This window comes from Haemaphysalis longicornis, unplaced genomic scaffold (genome assembly GCF_048455015.1).
Source record: "Haemaphysalis longicornis isolate Haplotype H1 unplaced genomic scaffold, Haemaphysalis longicornis Haplotype H1 scaffold_6, whole genome shotgun sequence".
In the NCBI taxonomy this organism is placed as follows: Eukaryota; Metazoa; Arthropoda; class Arachnida; order Ixodida; family Ixodidae; genus Haemaphysalis; species Haemaphysalis longicornis.
The window spans coordinates 55,544,442-55,559,104 of record NW_027526407.1 but is presented as its reverse complement, the minus strand read 5'-3'; the positions used below and the strand labels follow the sequence as shown (position 1 = coordinate 55,559,104).

Genomic DNA, 14,663 nt, shown 5'->3' with positions numbered 1-14,663 from the left:
TTTAAAAAATAAAATAACACAAATTAGTGTAAGGAGGGAGGGAGGGGGGCACATTACCATCATGCTATGGAGGCACACAGGGGAGGGTTCACAAATGTGGCCAATATTTTCCACCTAGCATTGTCCTATACACATTCTCCATCCAGGAACTCGCATGACAGTATACGAGAAACTGCCGTGTATATTTCCTTCGAAGAGAAATGTGTCAATCGTAGCTCGTCAGAATGTAACACCAAGACACTGGTGGTCAGCACGTAGCTTGAAAGTCGCCCCCATATCAAATAAAGTATTACAAGTGAACACAAGAGCTGCAGTATGGCATTTCTATAAGTCGCAGAAAAATTTTCCTAACACATTTAAGCGACCCTTCTATCTTTTAACAGGCTATAGTTACTCGAGCATGCTTGAAAAATGGCAAATTTAAGTTATCTTATTGGAAATCGCTAAATATTCGCTTTGATTCGTTCCACAACAATCTGCAGTCGAAGGAGTTACGAGAGAATACTAGGGCAATGTAAAGAGCGCACGCGCACGCACGCACGCACACACACACACACCAAGCAAAAGGAGACACCACTGTACGATGAAATAATTGAAGAGCTTTAATTACAAAAGTGTTTATGAACACTCCTTGGAGTGATGTCTGGCTTGCACAAATGGTGCTTCATTAAAAAGAAATGAAAGGAACCAATTCATGCATGATACATGTGACCATATTAATACAGTTGTAAGCAAATAAAAGCGCTAAGAACAGCATTGCTGTACTAAAAATAAAGTAACTCCAGTTTGTTCGCCATCAACATCTGACCCCTCTACTCACCAGTTTCAAAGCATGCACTGTCATCAATTTGACACACAATGCACAGACACAATCAGGCAACACATCTACAAGTACACATTCACTTACTAGCATGGGAACTTCCTTTGAGCTTCTTATTTACGCATCATTGAGTGTTTTTATGTTTGCCTGAACTGCTTCTGAATGTATGCATCTTGTAATTTGCTTTACACAATCTTCTGTCAAAAATTCTGCGAGCAGTTGTTTCATTTCGCTGCAAGCAATGCCCAGCCAAAGAGCAGCGCTGAAGTTTATTAAAACAACACACATATGCTATACACAGGTGAATATACTAGTTAATATGACCAATATACAGGTGCAAAATGTCACGCGATTTAGTTTGTATGTACAGCGGCATGGCAGAACCAAAACAGGCAGTAAAATAAGAGACACGGTCCACATTCGATGCCGCATTTGGACACCTTTCTTTACTTAAATAGGCTTTTTACAAGAATTTAAATCGCGGCGAAATAGCGGCGTTTGTGTTCTAGTGAAAGTTTGCGGCAATGCCTGTTATAAAAAGAATGCACATTGTACCGCAGAATTGCGAGTCGTTACTCTGACCGAAGCGCCTACAGTTGCTGTCCGTTTGCAATTTTGTTTCCTGGCTTACACGACGCTTAAAACCAGAGACGAACGTCAGACGTCTAGGAAGCCGATTACATCTAAACTAAAGGCGCATAATCGTCCGCAAGATAAAATACGTACAAAAATAAAAATGCACTTCATAGAGACGTCACTGGGCCCAGGCAAGGCTTGTACATGCTAAAAAAAAATACAAAGCAAGCTCTCATCCGAGGTGGCAGACCTGTCGGCACAAATGTTCCGATGTACAAAAGGCACACAAGTCGCACAGGCACACACACTGTTCGGTGAAAAGTAGTGTATGCGGGTGCACAGGGTGCAGTGTTCATTTGCACAAGCACAAGCACTGTCAGTTCTCGCCTCCTTGTTCCCTCTTGTCGACTCCTTGTTCGCAAAGTCACCGCTTGTTGATGAATGCGTCGAGTTCGTCAACCATGCGTGCAAGGTATTGTGGACCCGGAGCAACGCGGGCTGTTATCCGACGCAGCTTTTCCGTCCTGCAAGGGAACAATTGACTCTTTTACAACTGGAAAGGCAAATGATTATCACCTCGCTTATTAAAGGAATCTACTACTCTCCGCCCTCCAATAATGGTTTAGTGCAAATGGGACGTACAGAGGGCAACCAAAGCACCAGTTTGGAAAAGGCTACTTGTGATGTACGCAAAAGCAGATCAAGTGTGACAAAATTGTTTTTTCCACGAAGGTTATGGAAACAGCAGAGGGAAAAAAAAAAATAAAAAAAGAAAGGCCCCGTATCTGCTCTTTTCGTTGCAAATGCCGACAAAAGACGATAGTCGACTGGCACCCCTGCCAAGTAAATGCCTCCCTTCTGTTTCCCCCTCAACTCTGATGCTGTTTGTTCCCCTCCCGTCTCGTTCCTCCCAAGATGAACACGCCAGAGGTTTGCTCAAGTCCATTTAAATTTACCGCATTCCACTGCTCCAAGTCTGGTGCCTCGATGCCAGTGCTGCCGTACGGCAGAGACGCGTGTGAATCGAGGCACCCTACTAAGATGTTTATAGAACCACGTCGCCCCACTCCACCAGCTTTCTAAGTGGAACGCAGAACCATCTAGTGGACCCTTTCATTGCTGTTGCTGTCTGATTTCTGAACGGCCGCCAGGAGCTATAGTAGCGCTGGCAACAGCAGGCGATGGTTTTCTGCAGTTTGACGTAGCAGTTCATTAGCTATTGCAAAAGCCAAGCATCCGTGAATTTTTTAATAAAGGAACACTGCAAATATCACTCATGTACAGTGAAATCTCGATGATACGAATCTTGCGGTACCGCGAAAAAATATTCGTATCATCCGAAATTTGTACGAACCAACACAGACCAAAAAACTGAGCACTAAAAAAAAAGTTTTCGTTTATTTCTTTTCTTACTTTGAAGAAATTTCTGCTTTTTTAGCCTCCATGTCGCCGAGAAGTCCTTTCTGGAGCGCGCAAAACTTCACATTCGTCTCCTCACTCGCGGTGCCCTAGCTCACTACACGCCGCAACAGCCAAGGCGTGAACCGCATGGCCCGTTTTTTTCGCACAATTTGTGCATGTCGGTGTTGCGCATGTGATTTTTCCACACCCATGTCAACGATTTTGCGCCCGTGGTGGCTTTTGCCTCGGTCAGAAAATGACGCACTGCAATGCGCATGGCAGTGGAAGGAGCTTTGAAGTGCTCAAAACAGCCAGCTGGCTTCTTCGGAGATGCTAGGCTTACCACTCCGGCAGATATTTCATCTGCGCTTTCACTAGCAGCGCGGCTAACGTTTTATAGTGCCATTTTCGCCCGCATTATCAGCTCCTTTACCGCACAAGCAACTTCGTGTGTGCCTTGTGCGGCAGTTTAGCGAGTAGTCAGAAGCAGTCGCTCGAGCGGTCGAAGCCGCCGCCATGTTTCCGTCACTGGCTGCGCCGCGTGCAACGTGCGCGTGGTTCCGCGGCGGGGTTAGCACACCTGTTTTTGCGAGCTGAAAACAACAGCCCAGCCGTTCCTCGAGAAAGAGTGACAAAGAGGGGAGAGAGAGCCCATACGTCGTTGTCGCTTGCTTGCTCTGCATTCGGGCACCTCGCCGGCTCGTTCATATCATCCACCAGGCCACGTAGGTCCATTCGCAACAACCGAAATTTTGCCCATTGCAAACAATGCAATTTCGCCGGGAGTTGAGAGAAATTCATATCATCCAGAAATTCAAATCACCCAGAATCCTATCATCGAGATTTTACTGTATTGATTTTCTGCCTTATGTTTGCGTAATGTCTTGTTCTTGTTTAACAATGTTGACAGGATTTGGGTGCGAGTACATAAGACACAGCTTCTGTTTCACTTTGGCCGGGTGGCTGAATCGAGTCACTGACAGACAGACGGACCAAAATATCTGCATTTAAGTAGCCCAAGAAAGACTATCGTCTTTAAAACATTGTTTATTCAGTTACGAAAACACATTATAGTGCCGGTGATCTTCCAGCACTGCCTGGGCTTGCAGTTGCTACTTTACTCCTCCTTTTAGGTTAACATTGAGCTTTTGAAATTTAGAATATGCGTTGTTTTCTATCTTCAAGAGCCCCAGTGAATGCCCCCACATCACAACACCGTTCAAAGGGTAAAGCTCATGTGCAGAGTCGAAGGGGATCGACAGCCCGCCATTCGCTTCGTGTCCGCTAGACGGAAGTGTTGAGCGAACTCATGGCGACATTCGGTAAAATAAGGCGTTCGCTTGCATTTTTTCTATCGAACAGCAGTTTCAGTCCTTTCAAAGCAGAACACAGCTTTTTCTTTGCTCGTCACGGAGTTGCCAAAGTCGATGAACATAACCCATACACTACGTAACGAGAGCGTGCTAGAAGGCTTAATAACGCTGGACCATATAAGAAATGCTAAGCCGAAAGTTCACAGGTGAAAATGCGTAATTACCTCGCAACAAAGGCAAAGCGTCGAAGACCCCTTTTGTGCAATACACGTAGCTCGTCAAACATGGTCGACTAAATTTAAGTTCACTTTGAATATGATGGTGATGATGCTGACGACGATTTCACGCGAATATTATTCTGTTTTGTATCTGTCTGTGAAGGGACACAAAAGCACCTCACTCACTTTTTGGTTATTTTCCATTGATTGTGGTGCAGTGGTTGGCACCAGCAAACACAACCGTGCAAATGCAGCACAAATAAGTCCAAACGGAATGGGAAGGCGGCGCCTAGCACCTGCGGCCTTACAGCTAAGCCAAAGCCAACTTCCATTGCCGCTCATAGCTTTGATGAAATGGAAACCCCAAAGGCCTTCATGAAACCGAAAACGCAATGTTTCAGCAAAGTTTTTGGGCACGGAACATCCCAGCGGCATCTTGTGGCTCAATTTGGGCTCTGTGGCACAGGACGGCGCTGTGAAACAAAGTTTGGAGCAACAGGGGCGGTGCGGCACAGGATGGCGCAAGTAAACAAATTTGGCACTCAATGGTGCAAACGGTGCAGCTGTTTCACCCCTGCTAGATGCATGGGCCACAGAGTCCCTGCTAAATATACTAGAGGGAAATCTGGCCCCCCTTTCCAGGCGATCAGTGGTTCAGCGAGTGTTCCGTCATGCACCGGGTAGCAACGTCCCACTTTTCCCTGGCACAGCTCACTAACAAGCTCAGAAGCTGTCCGTGGCTGCGCAAAAAGCACATCATTGCAAAAGATTAAACTTGTGTCATCGATAGAAAAATAAAGCTCCGAGAGATTTACTTCTCGGGAATTATTTATAAGCTTCACGAGGAAGAAAAACGTTACCCTTTTTTGTCGTTTTAGTTTTCAAAAGCAAAAAAGTCGCGGGGCTAGCAAAGCCAAGTAGGAGAGAAATGTTGCTAGCCACTATTGGCAGCATCTATGACAGAACACAATCGCAGCGAATGTTTTTCCTCCATTATATATTGATTAGTATGAAGCCTGTGGCATAGACTCGAAAATCAAGTTTCAGTTGTAGGCTCTTTTTGTTTACTTTTTTGGTGTCCTGTGCAGCACACACCCAACGTGATAATGTGACCTCCTCCTCTAGTTTGGAGATGCTTCCCTGCTAACGCAAGAAGCAGAGCCCTCACCGGATGGTGATATACTCGTCGCCAGGATCAAGCACTGGACCCGAGTAGGGCCGCGACGACGGCAGAATCTCCTTGTGCGGGTAGGCGTCGAGGTCTATGGGCAGGTCCATGTGGAACCAGACGAGCCTATCCGGCTGGGACACCTCGATCGACAGCCTGGGTGAGAGGGGAAGAAATGTTCACAGCCGTTCCAACACTGCAAAGCTCTATTGGTGGACAGCTATACTCATGTATGGTGACTTCCTATATGTTGACGGAATGAAGTCACATTCACGTGACTTCCTGGTAGGTACCATATTTACTCTATTCTAAGCACACCCCTTTTTCCATGACCACAATGGCCAAGTTGAGGCGGGTGCTTAGATTCGAAAAACGTAAACCCCCCTTCGTTGCCTCTTTTTTTCGCAGCCGTATCTTGACGAGACCGGTGCAAGGAATAATGTTTTATTTTGGCAAGCATTCCAAAGAAAAACAGGTACCGACAGTGAACCCACCATTTACGTAGGAAATCAGTACCCCTCACTACCATTCGCGTCCGTTGTGCCACTTCGGCCGCCGCTTTATGTTCATTTTCTGTTCTGTGGAAGTAATGTGTCATCATAAAACTCCATAAATTACTTGACCACAACGTCAACTCGGGGCCCGCTTCCACGTGTCTAAAATTCATTTTAGAATGGTCGCTTAGAAAAGGGGGTGCGCTTAGATTCGCGCGGAAACTTTTTTTCCAAACTTTTTTCCACGAGAGTACGGGAGTAGCTTAGAATTGGGAAAATATCGTAACTCTAAATTAATTCTGCCGCAATTTGTTTGTTCAGGATAGTAGACACGACTTAGAGCCGTCTCCTGTAAACATACTCCCTCGGTAGAAGGCTGGCACGCAGATTGGCAGCAGACAGGAATGCTGCTACGTCTACTGCACAGTGAAGTAACCTGCTCCAACAGCTAAATGAAACACGGCGTAATGAAGAAATCATCTTGGCAGCCAATTTCACTGCCATTTTTTGTTTATTTCAAGATACCCACGTTAGACTGAGAGCTACAGAGCACCTCACACTAGCTCAGAGTGGAGCAAGCACGTATGGTTCTTTGTCGATGCAACCCAATAGATGCAACGCAGCTTTCGTCAACCTAGCCTATAACAGCTCCACTGTAAAAGACGTGCGCTCCGAAACTGGCTTCTCCATTTACTAGAAGCAATTTCACAGATTCTGTCCATGCCCGCCTGCATTTAACCCGCCGAACCTGCCCTTGGACTACATGAAAACAGTTTTACAATTGGGGGGGGCGGGATTAGTGGTAATTGAAGGGTGCTTGGCAGTATAGCTTGTATTCACTGGCGAGGTATGCATGCAGGCAACCATGTGAGTGCGACGTCCCTGGCTACGTGGGGCTCAGCGGTATGACAGCACTTGTCCGTGCTAAGCACACGATTTGGGTTGGACGTTCCAAACTCAACCCTACCGAACGCAAAGTATTGCCTCGAGTCCAATGTGAGTGCGATTAATAACATCTCTGTTGTTGACACCACCGTTGAGAATTGGGTTGAAACAGAGCAGACGATGTGTGCTTTTTTTTTTCCTCCTGTGGCGCAAGCGGCGCCGTGTCCGTGGCCATTTCCACTGTTGCCAAGTGAAGGAATTGACAGCTAAACTTTTCAATGAATACCACCTATACACACTCTACAGTACACAAGTGCCAGTCCCTTCCTCATTTAAAGTGCAGCCATACTGTGCGGAGCAACCACACGTTTAGCCACGTGGTCACCATGCCAGGCATTGTAGGCCCCTGGAACAGTCAAATCCAGCTACAATGAAGCTGACAGGACATCTTTCCTGCGGTGCTACGTTGGGTAGTTGGTATGAAGGGAACATAGTGGCACACAGCATGAAGACGGGACTGTGAAAAAGACAAACGCGAGTGTTTGCTTTTTTTCACAGTCCCCTCCCTCACTGCACTGCTTTCCAGCATATTTGTGCTCGCAATGAAAGAAAGGACCAAAGAAGCCATAAAAGCTGCAGTGACGGCATGTTTTTCCTCAAGTGGCGACACCTTTTTCCCATTCTCCCTCAGAGATAAACAAACAAGTGCAGCCCACCAGAGCTCCCCTCTTTTCAAAAGGAGCGCACGGCCTCCTTCCTCCTCCTCCATTTAACTCACACGGAGTCATTGCTGAAGGTGTAGACGTAGAACCTGCCCGGGCCGCAAGTGGCCCGCCTGATGTCGTGGCTCAGGTCCCGGTGCCACACGAAGTGTCCGCCCACCTCGCCCAGCATCTGCCACCAAGAAAAGGGAGAGGGGGAAAGAAACGCCACTTTCAGGGGAAATAGCGTCAACGCACACCCCAGGCAGGGCCGCACAACCCAACCCGGAGCTCCTCGGGAATATCTCAAACAGAGAAGGAGGCAGGTTGGAACTGCGTTGCAAAACAACAGCCGTCTTCTTGCCTCGCAGAGCAAAGCCAGCCAGTGAGCAGCATTGGTGGGCTCGCAGTGGTGGTGGATGCACTGAAGGCAACTGCCGTCCGCACTTTGCTTATTTTGCTTTACCGAACTGCCCCCCAGAATGTGGGTGCCGCAAAATTATTGAGTGCTGTTAGTGCACAAGAGCTGGCAGAACCTGAAATAACGGTGCGTATATGGAACATGATGCCAAGCACCACATGAGCCGTGGCAAAGCGGGAAAAATTTAAGTGCAGTCTTTGTACCAGTGTTTACAAATATTCCCAGTGCCGAAGCTCCATCCAAGAGGTGTCGACAGGATGCCAATTGAGGAAACTAAAAAGCGAGAACTGCATGTTTCACTACTACTGGAAAACTGCAAACAGTTTCTTCTTAAAACTCACAAGCTAGTCACGCAAACCAAGTTTGCCCAGTTTCACTCGCTCATTACAGCAATGTCCATCTCGCACATTTCTAAACTCAACGCTTGTGACAATTAACCTGTCAAGCTACTTGCAGCCTATTTCAAAGATGTCCTAACCCACTATCAAGTTCCACAATGTAGACATAAATGCGTGGCAAAAAATGTTAAGCCATCACCAATCATGCTTCTTCTTCTTTTTTATTCAGAACCTCGTCAAACATCACACTTACAAAACCAATTCAGGCAGATACTGACAGAAAACAGCACAGATTGGATAGAGCCAATGCTATAAAGGCCGAACCAAAGCTTTTCTCACTATACCTATGCCTGTAATGTTATGGTCGTCTTAGCGGCCACTTCTCACACAATTTGTTTTGTGACAGCTTGGAAAAGCAAGAGTTACAGCTGTTTTCCATAACCACTCTCCCTGTATTGACAGCAGACGAAAATTCTGCAACGTTTACAACCTCACTGCAAACAAACCAATCAACACAAGTGACAGAAACTGGGCATAATGATAGAGTCGTCTTAGTGGCAAATCGGCATGCAATTTGTTTTGGGATAGCTTCAAGAAAACAACACTCGCATCCATTTTCCGTAACCATACTCTTCCCATAGACCGCCATGTGAAGGTGTTTACAACTCCACTGTGGAATAACTACTAACGACCAGTAAATGAAGTTCAGCATAACGATAGAGTCGCATTAGCCATAGAGTTTCTCACTAGCTCACCTAGAGCGGAATCTGGCGTTAACGTCAACGGGATTCGGCGAAAGCGCTCTACACTTCCATGGGTGCCGCCATAGTGTGTAGTTCGGCCGGAAGTCCGGCGTGGCATGGCCGGCAACCACTTTGTGGCTACGCAAATTGAGTTTTTGTCTTAAAAAATTGCTGCCAAAAGTGCTGCTGTTAACACATTTTATTTTGTATAAGACACTGTGTTAGACGTCTTATGTTGCGAAACAAACTTGGGGGTTACGAAGGGAAAAAAAAGCAGAAGTCCTGCCTTTGGCTCGTGCCGCCAGATACAGCAGGCCGTCCCGGATATATTTTTCAAATTATTACATACTCCAAATTGGGTGAGGTTTTCAATAATTTTTTTTGTAATATTTAGCTGAAAAAAAAATTGTTTAGATTGTCTTAAACTGTGTTCTTGCTTCCTCTCAATACAGTATTATTACCGTATGCTACGCGTTTTAGCAGGCGAAGAAGATGCAACATAGAGATGCAAGAATGATGTAATGACGTCGCATTTATTTGTTTTGTCCAAGCAGATATAAAACTTAGAGGCGAAGCCTATTACCGCAAGTAAGTCTTCAAGCACGCGCGCAAAGCATTATAAAATTGCATGAATGCTTTAAATGGCAAATAAATGCTGGCTTGTCGAGTAGCTATGTATGTTGCCTCATTGCACCTGCCCAAGGCAGTGCATGCCTCAAGGGGTAAGTAAATGCAGCGGTGGCGACGAGTGACGCGAAAATCGCAACTGAACGTGTGCAGAAAATGGATAGTGTGGGCTATCGCAGCTTGTTTAGTGGCTGTGGTGCGGGCGGCGGCAAGCGCTATTAAATCTTTCGCTACCGCGCCTATCAAAATCGATCAATTTGATCGATACTTTTGGGAGCGCCTTTTCATAGCGTTCCAGGCATTTCTCGAACAAGTAAAGCTCTTCGGAGTTAGATCAGAAAATGGCCTTTCAAAATCACTTTTGTTTTCATTTTTGCTACAGAAACGGAATTTTTGACACGCTTTTGAATCACCTGGGTGTGGAAATGGGGCGTGGTCATCGCACGTCACTGCTACCAACGAAGAATGCGTGCAACTCGTAATTACTCTGCACCAGCGCTTGTTTTTTGCTATCAGGGCGTGAATGGGGAACTAGCAAATGATTTTCAATCGTCAGGTTCGCGCTCTGGCAGTAATAATCCATGCGAGGGTATATCCGGGTGTCTAATGTTGCGGCTTAGTTGAACTGTCTATTCGGACAGAGTCTCTGATACGTTTTTGTACTGTCTCATTTAAAAAATGTTAGGTGGCGCTGCAATAGAGGAGGCTCATTGTGCTGATCTTTTTCATCGCGCAACTGCTACTTGGCCAAAGATCGCAGGACACGATTCTAGCTCATCGTACCTCATTTTTGCGAGCAAGGCTACAATTGCGAGTAAGAAGACGATAATAAAGCTCAGCTTTATGTTTTGAGAGATAACTGGCCATGAACGACAACAAGCATCAGCCACGGCGTTCCGTTTTCAACTTTGTGCATGTTTTTTTTCTGCATCGCGTGCTAGTCCCAAATATTGTGCTCGCTGTAAATGAAAAGTCAGCCATTGACATGATGTTTTTACGTTATGTGGGGGCAAACTGGTGCCTCTGATAATGACAAACCGCCAGGTTTATTCCAGGAAACCACCCGAAATTGCACATTTTGAATTGGAGGTTGGGCTTCACTGCATGACACGAGCACCGTGCATGCTAACATTTTTTTTTATATCTGACAAACTGTTCCACGCAAGTCGACATTTTTTCTAGGGCGTGTTTTTGCAATGTTTCCCTACAAAATGTATATTCTAATTTTTTTCTACTACTGGTGGTTTGATAAACACAACTCATTTTTTATCATTTTTTCGACAACTTGACAAAAATATTGATTTTGATATTTTTTTTACAACTATGATAATAAAAAACCTTTAAAAAACTGGTGTTATTGGAAAGGCCGTTAAATAATCTGTATTTTGTGTTCCTGCAATTAGTGCCTAACCAATTTTTTAGCAGGAAAAAAAATGTTTTCTTGGACCCCTAAAATTAGTCGATTTTCCGGCGGTAGCGAAAGAGTTATACCCCTGTCACACGGGCACTTTCAATCGCGATTGCGTCGATCCGGATCGAGCTCAATCCGGATCGGGCACCTGCTACACGGCAGTTTCAATCGCGATCGAGCTCGATCCCGCTCGAACTCAATCCTGGTTTCTCAAGCGCGATCGAGGCTTCCAAGCGCGATCGAACGAAAGCGGCGATACTCTCGTCCCCGCTCAGTAATGGCACCGAATGTGACAACTTCAACTAACGCCACAAATTGTGTCAAATAACTTGACCCAAATAAGCGTGAGGTAATATTTACATAGTTACGTATACCTACGACCGCGCGAAGTTACCAGACGCCGGCCGCAAGTACATGGTTACCGCCATCTGGAGAAAAAGAGCGCAACCAGTGCAACTTCTCAATCGCGATTGAAACGTGCTGTGTAGCAGCGGCAGTACGCCGAGCGCGCTCGAAAACTCGATCGCGATTCACTTCAATCGCGATTGAAAGTGCCCGTGTGACAGGGGTATTAAGCAGTATAACTCACCACTGGGACCCTAGCTCACTTTTTGCCGGCCAGAAGCAGCCCACAAGCGAGTGGCAGCGGTTATACAGTGAACTGCAACAACGAGTGACGACGACAGAGGACACTGGTGGCAGTGTATTAATTTTTTTCGCTCGTCGCTGTCACCCAGTACACTCTGCTGTTGTACCTTTTGAGTTATGTTTTCGGTGTCGCTTGCCACCGTCACTGCATGGGGTCACCCCTTAAGAAACTCGCCACTAATGCCAGCACATGCGTTAAGTGCTAATCACGCTATAATTTAGACATATCTGTGATAGCCATTGAATGCCAAAAATTGGCATCCCGAAAACGGAAAATCACACCGAAAACAGAACGAACAAGCACTTCAGAGCCGAGAAGCCTAATCCATAGCCCTTTGCACTAGCCACTTGCTGCCAATCAGATTCCCACAGTACCCACAATTCCCATGGTGGCGTGCGATCGCAGCGACACTGTCCGCTCTAGGTGATATTGAGAAACTCCATGGTATTGGCGGCCAATTGGCATGTAACTTTGGGGGACGAGTTTTTATAAAGCAAGGTTTGCAGCTGTTTTCCTGCCGAGCATTCACAACAGCCGCAAGGCAACTTGCCCTCGAGCGGGGTTTTTACTGACAGAGAAGCAAAATTCACGGACAGCTTAGCTGCAGTGCTGTGCTAAGAAGAAGCGAGTGGCTCAAGAAGCCACGCCAGACTGACCTCCCCCAAGAGGTCTGTGGTGGGGTACCGCTGGACAAGCAGCTCGCCCGACCTGTACTGCTGGATCAGGCGACGGCACAGGAATTTGCTGAAGGGCCCACACTTTGCTGGAAGGTTCAGAAAGGGAAAACCAAAGAAGTTGCACTTTTTTGGGAAGGGGGGGGGGGGGGGGGGGGGGGGGGGGGGGGGGGAGTCTTGAACAGACAAAACATGACCACAAACAAGCCAGGAAAAAAATGTACAAGCACTCAAACAAGCCACCTTGCCTAGTGCACTGCACGCACTTACAACTAACCGATGCCTGGGCATTGGCACCGGCCACGAGTAGAAAAGATTGAGTTTTATATGTGATAATAAAGGGCTTAGCCCATTTTCATTCGACTTATTTATTGCAAAGAAAACGTTTTCAGCGTATTTTTTTTTTAAATCATAGACCTCCATAGCCATATAGACAAAAAAATAAAACGGGTAGTGCAAGCTTTATTGAATTTATCAATATGGATGCTCATGAGGTCTTCAGGCAGGTAAAAATTTCATTTTAAGCACAAAGCTTTTTTTTTTGCTTGTTTTCCTAAAATTCACAACCACACAAGCCTACACATGAGGATGAACTTAGTAGCGTGTGTATTTTTTACCCACAGTGTCGTCAGCCTCATCTTCACTAGTGCTTACTCTTTGTAGCGTCCAGCTCTGCTAAAACACAACAATGGTCATGTCAACTGCAATAGACATCCTTCAAGAGCTCTTTCCCACAATACTGGAAGCTTTGGTTGAGTTTGCAATGCACTAACTAGGGGAGCTTTTGTGCGGCTGCAAAAAGGTTGAAGTTAACTTAAAAGGTTTAGGGCATGTGCAAAAACATCACAAACACTGCCACCACCAAAAACAGGGCACATTTTAATTCAATTCAGGTTTACTTCTCCCAGAATCAACCGGCTAAAAGCTGCTTGAACAGCTTGACAAAGGCACAGGAAGCTGTTATACAAGGCACAGCAGACAAGGTACACAAATACAGCTGGAATAAGAGATGGTTTTGCTTAAGTTTCGCAGAAATAAGTCATAAAGAAGCAAGTTTGGCGAAGAAAGGAAAAGAAACAAAGTTTACAACTGGATCACAAACTCGGACCTCAACCTCCGTAACATAGAGTCTTGGCCGCTGAGCCACCACAGCAAGTAGCCCTCCAAGGAGGACAAGAATTCCACAGCCGACCAGTGGCAAGTTTCCCCCCCGAGCAAAGTTCGAAGTTTAGCGGCACCAGCAACGCAACACAGCACACTCTGCCAAGGCGAGCCATGCAGCAAACATCCACCTACCGTTGCGGCAGACGCGTAGGCCAACTGCTGCGAGGCGCTTGGTCCGTCGTCGGACTTTCCCAGACACCGCGTCCTTCACGGCCTCGTCCGTGCAAGCTCCGGGATCCTCGACAAACTCTCCCAACGCCACGGCAACTTCCAGCAGGTCGCCGGCGAACGTGAAGACGGCCTTGTGTGGCACGGCTTCGACTATTCGCAGCTGCCATTTCTCCCTGCAGATCGAGGAGAGACAGAGAGGAAATGTGCAGGAAACACCAAGTGGGAACGGAATGGTTGGATTATGTGTACACACACTGTACTCAGCTGTACAGCGAGCCCCTTTAAGGTGAGCTTCGCCACTAACACAAATGGACTGCTGAGAAGACATCGGATCAGGGGCAGTACAGCCAGCCTGCTTTGAAGTATGAAGGCCCATGGGCCTTCATACTCCAAAACAGGCTGGCTGTACTTCAACAGGCTGCCTTCATACTTCGAAACTATTTTGCCAGCTTCTGGCACCACATAGAAAAACACGAACTGTGCAAGAAAAACTCGCAGGGTATTTATTTTTTCTACTGCACTTTGCACGCAACTCCTTTACCGATATTTGAGCAGTCACTTCTGCTGAATCACTGTCATCACTATATGATGGAGGCTCTTCACTATACAGTCACCACCTCTTTCTCTAAATGCACCAGCATAAAACGCACGCGCTGAGAAAGGGGTCGTGCTTCTCAGCGAACACTGCCCAACTGACAAGGTTCTGGGCTCCAGAAGGGCCGTGCTGAACACTGTGCTGCATGAAGAAAAAAGTTCACTTATTCTGCTACAGATGGCACATTATGTACACAAAAATAGCACCCACTATCCCTCAAGAGATGGTGCATCATGTTTACAGAGAGTGTGCACGCATTTCAGTGAAAAAAAAATCACGAAATTTGATCCCAAA

At 46.3% G+C, this 14,663-nt stretch overlaps 1 protein-coding gene across 1 annotated transcript in view; it reads right to left on the bottom strand.

Moving 5' to 3' along the window:
- Positions 1–1,432: 1,432 nt before the first annotated feature.
- Positions 1,433–14,663, bottom strand: part of LOC144142729 (uncharacterized) — a 46,415-nt gene continuing 33,184 nt past the window's right edge. Inside the window, exons 10-14 of the mRNA XM_077674405.1 lie at positions 13,736–13,947; positions 12,422–12,528; positions 7,654–7,769; positions 5,497–5,652; positions 1,433–1,920 (exon numbers count right to left, since the gene is read on the bottom strand). Coding sequence (XP_077530531.1) covers positions 1,821–1,920; positions 5,497–5,652; positions 7,654–7,769; positions 12,422–12,528; positions 13,736–13,947 — 691 coding nt within the window. The 3' untranslated portion in view covers positions 1,433–1,820. The remainder of the gene's footprint in view (positions 1,921–5,496; positions 5,653–7,653; positions 7,770–12,421; positions 12,529–13,735; positions 13,948–14,663) is intronic.